General features: G+C 45.3%; 1 protein-coding gene across 1 annotated transcript; it reads left to right on the top strand.

The window, feature by feature from the left end:
- Positions 1-28: 28 nt before the first annotated feature.
- Positions 29-2,306, top strand: LOC125529309 (putative laccase-5; the record flags this gene model as incomplete). The annotated part of the gene is given in 6 exon segments (XM_048693725.1): positions 29-255; positions 340-468; positions 616-894; positions 897-1,231; positions 1,420-1,762; positions 1,873-2,306. Coding segments are annotated over 6 exon segments (1,444 nt in total), but the record flags the coding sequence as incomplete, so codon positions are not given.
- Positions 2,307-9,967: the final 7,661 nt, after the last annotated feature.

Here is a 9,967-nt window from a genome sequence, read left to right on the forward strand (position 1 = left end):
TCGGTGGCGGGCCCGGTCTCGGGCAGCGGCGCAACGGGTGGGCGGACGGGCCGGCGTACATCACGCAGTGCCCGATCCAGCCCGGGCGGAGCTACGTGTACGACTTCACCGTCGCCGGGCAGCGCGGCACGCTGTGGTGGCACGCGCACCTCTCCTGGCTCCGCGTGCACCTCTACGGGCCTCTCCTCATCCTCCCCGAGCTCGGCGTGCCCTACCCCTTCGCCGCCCCCTACAAGGAGGTGCCCATCATGTTCGGTACGTGCGTGCTTTGTTCGGGATCTTACAGCTGTTTTTTTTTTGAGGGGATGCTCAATTGCTCATTGGAATGGATGTTGGCAGGCGAGTGGTTCAAGGCCGATACGGAGTCGGTGATCAGCCAGGCCCTTCAGACTGGCGCTGGCCCAAATGTCTCCGACGCCTACACTTTCAATGGGCTCCCCGGCCCAACTTATAACTGCTCATCCAAAGGTACTTTTACTTCTCTCCCAAATCATCAACATGGCGGGCCTGCAAGCCCACAAGTTAATAAAGCTAGTCGTCTACTTATTTTCTGAATACCCCTAAATAAACTTATTTTCTGAATGGAAATGTCTGCAACTGAAATGCACGTGCCAGACACGTACACGCTGAAGGTGCGGCCCGGGAGGACGTACATGCTCCGGCTCATCAACTCGGCGCTCAACGACGAGCTCTTCTTCGGCATCGCCAACCACACGCTCACCGTCGTCGAGGCGGATGCCAACTACGTCAAGCCCTTCACCGTCAGCACGCTCGTCATCTCGCCGGGGCAGACCATGAACGTGCTGCTCACCACGTCCGCCAGCCCTTCGTCCCAGGCCTTCGCCATGGGCATCGCGCCGTACACCAACACCCAGGGCACGTTCGACAACACCACCCCGCCCCCCGGCACGCCGCCCCGCCGCCGCCGAGCTCCGCCCAGAGCCTCCCCCTGCCGGCCCTGCCGCGGTACAACGACACCAACGCCGTGGCCAGGTTCACGAGCAACTTCCGCAGCCTCGCGAGCGCGCAGTACCCGGCGCGCGTGCCGCGGGCCGTGGACCGGCACGTCCTGTTCACCGTCGGCCTCGGCACCGACCCGTGCCCGTCCAACCAGACGTGCCAGGGCCCCAACGGCACCAAGTTCGCCGCGTCCATCAACAACAACTCCTTCGTCCGGCCCAGGACCGCGCTCCTCGAGGCGCACTACCGGCGCCGCTACGCCGGCGTGCTCATGGCCAACTTCCCGACCACGCCGCCGCACGGCACGTCCTGTTCACCGTCGGCCTCGGCACCGACCCGTGCCCGTCCAACCAGACGTGCCAGGGCCCCAACGGCACCAAGTTCGCCGCGTCCATCAACAACAACTCCTTCGTCCGGCCCAGGACCGCGCTCCTCGAGGCGCACTACCGGCGCCGCTACGCCGGCGTGCTCATGGCCAACTTCCCGACCACGCCGCCGCACCCGTTCAACTACACCGGCACGCCGCCCAACAACACGTTCGTCGCCCACGGCACGAGGGTGGTGCCGCTCAAGTTCAACACCTCGGTGGAGCTGGTGATGCAGGGCACCGCCATCCAGGGCGCCGAGAGCCACCCCCTGCACATGCACGGCTTCAACTTCTTCGTGGTCGGGCAAGGGTTCGGCAACTACGACCCCATCAACGATCCGGCCAAGTACAACCTCGTCGACCCCGTCGAGCGGAACACCGTCAGCGTGCCCGCCGCCGGCTGGGTCGCCGTGCGGTTCCTCGCCGACAACCCAGGTAATCTTTATTCGACACTTGTTGGCATGCTTGACTTGCCTGTACTCTTGTTTACTCGGCAGTGGCCAATGTCGACTAATTCGATGTGCATCCATCCATATGTGCGGCAGGTGTGTGGCTTATGCACTGCCACTTCGACGTCCACTTGAGCTGGGGCCTCTCCATGGCGTGGATGGTCGACGACGGGCCGCTGCCCAATCAAAAGATGTTGCCTCCGCCGTCCGATCTTCCGAAATGCTGATGACTCGTACAAGGGCGAAGATCTGCGCATGATTTCTTGCCTGCCGACCGCATTTCTATCTTCATGTTCGACGTACCAACTACCAACTCCTTGATCTGGACTGTTTAATTTGTACTGTTGTGCTGATTTTCTGGGAAGTCACTGGACTTTGTTTCCACGCACTTGAATTCCCGTTTTGAATCCGAATAAGAAGTGACAAACTGTTTTTTCTTGGACACCTTTTCTTGGTGTGTACACCCCATGTAATATGAGTTACCACCTCTTGATCACTTATAGTATCCCAAACATCCGACTGCATTATAACCAAATCATACATTTACTTAATCTTCTGCTACTGTTTTTACTTTTTGGGGGATAAAGGTGCATTTTGCGAAGAATGAACTTCATAAAGTAGGTTGTAGACATGGACAATTAGACTGCTGGTATGAATAATTGAGGATTAACTAGGACATTCATTACGGCCTATGGCGGCGTCTACGATGATTGTTTATTCCTTTATCATGAGTTAGTGACGTTTCCATTGATTTTGTCCTAGGGGAGACAATATGGCGCACATGCTTTAGCTAGTAAGTCGGGAAATTCTAGCCCTTCTGTTTGGCAAGAGGAATCTCTTGAATTTCTTCTGTCTATCATGTCAAACGATGTAAGCGTTTTCCCTTATGAATAAAAACATTCATGAATGCTTTTCCTCTTTCTTTAGGATTAACTATGATAAAATGTGAGGCCGTTGACGTGGCAAACATGCGAGATTTGCTGATGTAGAAGAGTTGCACGCATAGGAAAAATAGGCAATTAGATTTAGATGACAAGTTGACGACCATTCGACGTGAATGGTGAGCTATATAAAAAGATAGGATGGTAGGTTGATCACTTGGCAGACATACATGATTTGTTGAGATTTGCTGAATCTGTGTTCTTTACTACAAACTCTTTCTCGATTGACGATGTACGAACTATGAGATTTTCGGAATAGACTTAGCTCAGGGGCGCTCCATTAACCGTTTAGCATGTAAGCTTTTACATTATCGTGCAACGAAAAGATGTTTTGGTTGCTTTAGTATTTTGAGTGAGCCGGTTAAATATACAATTCCTTCAGGCTTTGATAGGGGACAGGTGGACTTTGTGGCTTCACTTGGCGCATCGGATGATGTCGGTCCAACTTAACAAACAAACCTAATGTATTACAATGGATGGAATTACAGTCCTCTAGTTTTCTCTAGTAAATCGATGTACGCTGACCTAATCAACATTGGCCGGTTTTTAGACGTCATCACATATGAAAGACTAAGGTGCCATTAAAGTACAAAATATCTATGTGGTTCCTTTACCGAAGGATTTTGATAAAAGGGTGAGCCTAAGATCATGGTTAATAGCATAGCCAACTCTTGGCTATATGTTTTTTTTACTATTTCTTGGCAATATGTTGTTGCCATGTCATATATAGTCAATCTTAATTGTAGCCAACATAAAAATAGTTAGCTATGAACATATACTACCATGGCCCACCTTATCTCTCGTAGAGTTCCAAGAAACACGTGCTATAGCTGGTTGTTAATCTACTGTTTGCTTTTCTTCTCCCTCCTCTTACTATGGACAATAGGGAATACCCCGTGCGTTGCTGCGGGAATTGGTTGATGAAAATTTGATTGATAATATAAGTGTTGGGGAATGCAGTATTTCAAAAATTTTACCTACGATAACGCAAGATCTATCTAGGAGATGCATAGCAACGAGAGGGGAGAGTGTGTCTACGTATCCTTGTAGACCGAAAGCGGAAGCGTTTAGTAATGCGGTTGATGTAGTCGAACGTCTTCGCGATCCAACCGATCCAAGTACCGAACGTACGACACCTCTGCGATCAGCACACGTTCAGCTCGATGACGTCCATCGAACTCTTGATCCAGTTGAGGCCGAGGGAGAGTTTCGTCAGCACGACGGCGTGTCGACGGTGATGATGAAGTTACGGACGCAGGGCTTCGCCTAAGCACTACGACGATATGACCGAGGTGTGTAACTGTGGAGGGGGCACCGCACACGACTAAAAGATCAACTTGTGTGTTCTAGGGTGCCCCCCTCCCCACGTATATAAAGGAGGGAGGAGGGGAGGGTCGGCTGGCCCCTAGGGCGCGCCCAAGAGGGGAGTACTACTAGGACTCCTAGTCCTAGTAGGATTCCACCAAAAGGGAGAGGGGGGAAGGAAGGAGAGGGAGAGGGAGTAGGAAAGGGGGCCCTTGTCCAATTCGGACTACAAGGGGGGGGGGCTGCCCTGGCTGCCCTCCTCTCTCTCCAATAAGGCCCATGGTGGCCCATTAGCTCCCCAGGGGGTTCCGGTAACCCCTCCGGCACTCTGTTTTTACCCGAAATGATTTGAAACACTTCTGGTGTCCGAATAACATGGTCCAATATATCAATCTTTATGTCTCAACCATTTCGAGACTCCTCGTCATGTCCATGATCTCATCCGGGACTCTGAAGAAACTTTGGTTCATCAAAACACGAAACTCATAATATAAATCGTCATCGAACGTTAAGCGTGCGGACCCTACGTGTTCGAGAACTATGTCGACATGACCGAGACACATCTCCGGTCAATAACCAATAGCGGAACCTGGATGCTCATATTGGCTCCTACATATTCTATGAAGATCTTTATCTGTCAAACCACATAACAACATGCGTTGTTCCCTTTGTCATCAGTATGTTACTTGTCTGAGATTCGATCGCCGGTATCATCATACCTAGTTCAATCTCGTCACTGGCAAGTCTCTTTACTCATTCTGTAATGCATAATCCCGTGGCTAACTCATTAGACGCATTGCTTGCAAGGCTCATAGTGATGTGCATTACCGAGAGGGCCCAGAGATACCTCTCCGATACACGGAGTGACAAATCCTAATCTTGATCTATGCCAACTCAACAAACACCATCGGGGACACCTGTAGAGCATCTTTATAATCACCCAGTTACGTTGTGGCCTTTTATAGCACACAAGGTGTTCCTCCATTGTTCAGGAGTTGCATAATCCCATAGTCTGAGGAACATGTATAAGTCATGAAGAAAGCAATAGCAGAAAAACTAAACGATCATTATGCTAAGATAACGGATGGGTCTTGTCCATCACATCATTCTCTAACGATGTGATCCCGTTGATCAAATGAAAACACATGTCTATGGTCAGGAAACTTAACCATCTTTGATTAACGAGCTAGTCTAGTAGAGGCATACTAGGGACACTCTGTTTGTCTATGTATTCACACATGTACTAAGTTTCTAGTTAATAAAATTCTAGCATGAATAATAAACATTTATCATGATATAAGGAAATATAAATAACAACTTTATTATTGCCTCTAGGGCATATTTCCTTCAGTCTTCCACTTGCACTAGTGTCAAGAATCTAGTTCACATCGTCATGTGATTTAATACCAATAGTTCACATCTTCATGTGATTAGTTCACATCACCATGTGACTAATACCCAAAGGGTTTTACTAGAGTCAATAATCTAGTTCACATCGCTATGTGATTAACACCCAAAGAGTACTAAGGTGTGATCATGTTTTGCTTGTGAGAGAAGCTTAGTCAATGGGTCTGTCACATTTAGAGCCGTATGTATTTTGTAATTTTTTTATGTCTACAATGCTGTGCATGGAGCTACTCTAGCTAATTGCTCCCACTTTCAATATGAATCCAGATTGAGACTTAGAGTCATCCGGATCGGCGTAAAAGCTTGCATCGACGACACTCTTTACGACGAACTCTTTATCACCTCCATAACCGAGAAATATCTCCTTAGTCTTCTAACGATATTTTTGACCGCTGTCCAGTGATCCACTCCTGGATCAATATTGTGCCCCCTTGCCAAATTCATGGCAAGGTACACAATATGTTTGGTACACAATACTTTATAGAACCTATGGCTGAGGCATAGGGAATGACTTTCATTCTCTTTCTATTTTCTACCATGGTCGTGTTTTGAGTCTTACTCAACTTTACACCTTGCAACACATGCAAGAACTCCGTTTTTGACTGATCCATTTTGAACTATTTCAAAATCTTGTCAAGGTATATACTCATTGAAAAAAATCTTCTCAAGCATCTTGATCTATCTCCATAGATCTTGATGCTCAATATGTAAGCAACTTTTCCAAGGTCTTTCTTTGAAAAAACTCCTTTCAAACACTCCTGTATGCTTTCTAGAAAATTCTACATCATTTCCGATCAACAGTATGTCATTCACACATACTTATCAGAAAGGCTGTAGTGCTCCCACTGACTTTCTTGTAAATATAGGCTTCACCGCAAGTCTGTATAAAACTATATGCTTTGATCACACTATCAAAGTGTGCATTCCAACTCTAAGATGCTTGCACCAATCCATAAATGGATCACTGGAGCTTACACACTTTGTTAACACCTTTAGGATTGACAAAACCTTCTGGGTGTATCATTTACAACTCTTCTTTAAGAAATCCATTAAGGAATGCAGTTTTGACATCCATTTGTCAAATTTCATAAAATGGGGCAATTGCTAACATGATTCGGACAGACTTTAAGCATCGATACGAGCGGAAAAATCTCATCGTAGTCAACACATTGAACTTGTTGAAAAACCTTTTTGTGATAATTCGAGCTTTGTAGATAGTAACATTACTATCAACGTCCGTCTTCCTCTTGAAGATCCATTTATTCTCAATGGCTTGCCGATCATCGAGCAAGTCAACCAAAGTCCATACTTTGTTCTCATACATGGATCCCATCTCAGATTTCATGGCCTTAAGCCATTTTGTGGAATCTGGGCTCATCACCGCTTCCTCATAGTTCGTAGGTTCGTCATGGTCTAGTAACATGACTTCCATAACAGGATTACCGTACCATTTTGGTGCGGACCGTACTCTGGTTGACCTACGAGGTTCGGTAGTAACTTGATTTGAAGTTTCATGATCATCATCATTAGCTTCCTCACTAATTGGAGTAGGAATCACTGGAACTGATTTCTGTGATGAACTACTTTCCAATTCGCGAGAAGGTACAATTACCTTATCAAGTTCTACATTCCTCCTACTCACTTCTTTCGAGAGAGACCCCTTCTTTAGAAAGGATCCATTCGTAGCAACGAATATCTTGCCTTTGGATATGTGATAGAAGGTGTACCCAACAATTTCCTTTGGGTATCCTATGAAGACACATTTCTTCAATTTGGGTTCGATCTTATCAGGTTGAAACTTTTTCACATAAGCATCGCAGTCCCAAACTTTTAAAAACGACAAATTATGTATCTTGCCAAACCACAGTTCATACGGTGTTGTCTCAACAGATTTAGATGGTGCCCTATTTAACGTGAATGTAGTTGTCTCTAATGCATAACCCCAAAACGATAGTGGTAAATGGGTAAGAGACATCATCTATCGCACCATATCTAATAAAGTTAGGTTACGATGTTCAGACACACCATTACGCTGTGGTGTTCAAGGTGGCGTGAGTTTGTGAAACTATTCCACATTGTTTTAAATGAAGGCCAAACTCGTAACTCAAATATTCGCCTCCGCGGTCAGATCATAGAAACTTTATTTTCTTGTTATGATGATTCTCAGCTTCACTCTGAAATTCTTTGAACTTTTCAAATGTTTCAGACTTGTGTTTCATTAAGTAGATATACCCATATCTGCTCAAATCATCTGTGAAGGTTAGAAAATAACGATACCCACCACGAGCCTCAATACTCATCGGACTGCATACATCAGTATGTATTATTTCCAATAAGTCAGTTGCTCGCTACATTGTTCCAGAGAATGGAGTCTTAGTCATATTGCCCATGAGGCATGGTTCACAAGCATCAATTGATTCATAATCAATTGATTCCAAAAGCCTATCAGCATGGAGTTTCTTCGTGCACTTTACACCAATATGACCTAAATGGCAGTGGCACAAATAAGTTGCACTATCATTATTAACTTTGCATCTTTTGGCTTCAATATTATGAATAAGTGTACCACTACGATCGAGATTTAATAAACCATTCACCTTGGGTGTATGACCACATAAGGTTTTATTCATGTAAACAACACAATAATTATTCTTTGACTTAAATGAATAACCCGTATTGCAATAAACATGATCAAATCATATTATGCACAACGCAAACACCAAGTAACATTTATTTTAGGTTCAACACTAATCCCGAAGGTAAAGGGAGTGTGCAATGGTGATCTTATCAACCTTGGAATCACTTCCAACACACATCGTCACTTCGCCCTCAACTAGTCTCTGTTCATTTTGTAACTCCTGTTTCAAGTTACTAATCATAGCAACTGAACCAATATCAAATACCCAGGGGCTACTATGAACAGTAGTAAAGTACACATCAATAACATGCATATCATATATACTTTTGTTCACTTTGCCATCCTTCTTATCCGCCAAGTATTTGGGGCAGTTCCGCTTCGAGTGACCATTTCCTTTGCAGTAGAAGCACTCAGTTTCTGGCTTGGGTCTAGCTTTTGGGCTTCTACATGTGAGTGGCAACTTGCTTGCCATTCTTCTTGAAGTTCCCTTTCTTTCCCTTGCCCTTTTACTTGAAACTAGTGGTCTTTTCAACCATCAACACTTGATGCTTTTCTTAATTTCTACCTTCGCCGATTTCAGCATGGCGAAGAGCTCGGGGAATCGTTTTCGTCATCCCTTGCATATTATAGTTCATCACGAAGTTCCAGTAACTTGGTGATAGTGACTAGAGAACTCTGTCAATCACTATTTTATCTGGAAGATTTACTCCCACTTGATTCAAGCGATTGTACTACTCAGACATTCTAAACACATGCTCACTGGTTGAGCTATTCTCCTCCATCTTGTAGGCAAAATACTTGTCAGAGGTCTCATACTTCTCGACTCGGGCATGAGTCTGAAATACCAATTTCAGCTCTTGGAACATCTTATATGCTCCATGTCGTTCAAAATGTTTTTGAAGTCTTGGTTCTAAGCCGTAAAGCATGGCGCACTAAACTATCAAGTAGTCATCATACCGAGCTTGCCAAACGTTCATAACGTCTGCATCTCCTGCAATAGGTCCGTCACCTAGCGATGCATCAAGGACATAATTCTTCCGTGCAGCAATGAGGATAATCCTCAGAGCACGGACCTAGTCCACATCATTGCTACTATCATCTTTCAACTCATTTTTCTCTAGGAACATATCAAAAATAAACGGGGAGCTACATCGCAAGCTATTGATCTACAACATAGATATGCAAATACTATCAGGACTAAGTTCATGACAAATTAAAGTTCAATTAATCATATTACTTAAGAACTCCCACTTGGATAGACACCCCTCTAGTCATCTAAATGATCACGTGATCCATATCAACTAAACCATGTCTGATCATCACGTGAGATGGAGTAGTTTTCAATGGTGAACATCACTATGTTGATCATATCTACTATATGATTCACGCTCGACCTTTCGGTCTCAGTGTTACGAGGCCATATCTGCATATGCTAGGCTCGTCAAATTTAACCAGAGTATTCTGCGTGTGCAAAACTGGCTTGCACCCGTTGTATGTGAACGTAGAGCTTATCACACCCGATCATCACGTGGTGTCTTGGCACGACGAACTGTAGCAACGGTGCATACTTAGGGAGAACACATATACATTGAAATTTAGTGAGAGATCATCTTATAATGCTACCGCCGTACTAAGAAAAATAAGATGCATAAAGGAAAAACATCACATGCAATCAAAAATAAGTGATATGATATGGCCATCATCATCTTGTGTCTTTGATCTCCATCTCCAAAGCACCGTCATGATCACCATCGTCACCGACTTGACACCTTGATCTCCATCGTAGCATCATTGTCGTCTCGCCAACTATTGCTTCTATGACTATCGCTACCGCTTAGCGATAAAGTAAAGCAATTACACGGCGATTGAATTTCATACAATAAAGCGACAACCATATGGC

Source organism: Triticum urartu, unplaced genomic scaffold, assembly GCF_003073215.2.
Source record: "Triticum urartu cultivar G1812 unplaced genomic scaffold, Tu2.1 TuUngrouped_contig_5507, whole genome shotgun sequence".
Lineage (NCBI taxonomy): Eukaryota > Viridiplantae > Streptophyta > Magnoliopsida > Poales > Poaceae > Triticum > Triticum urartu.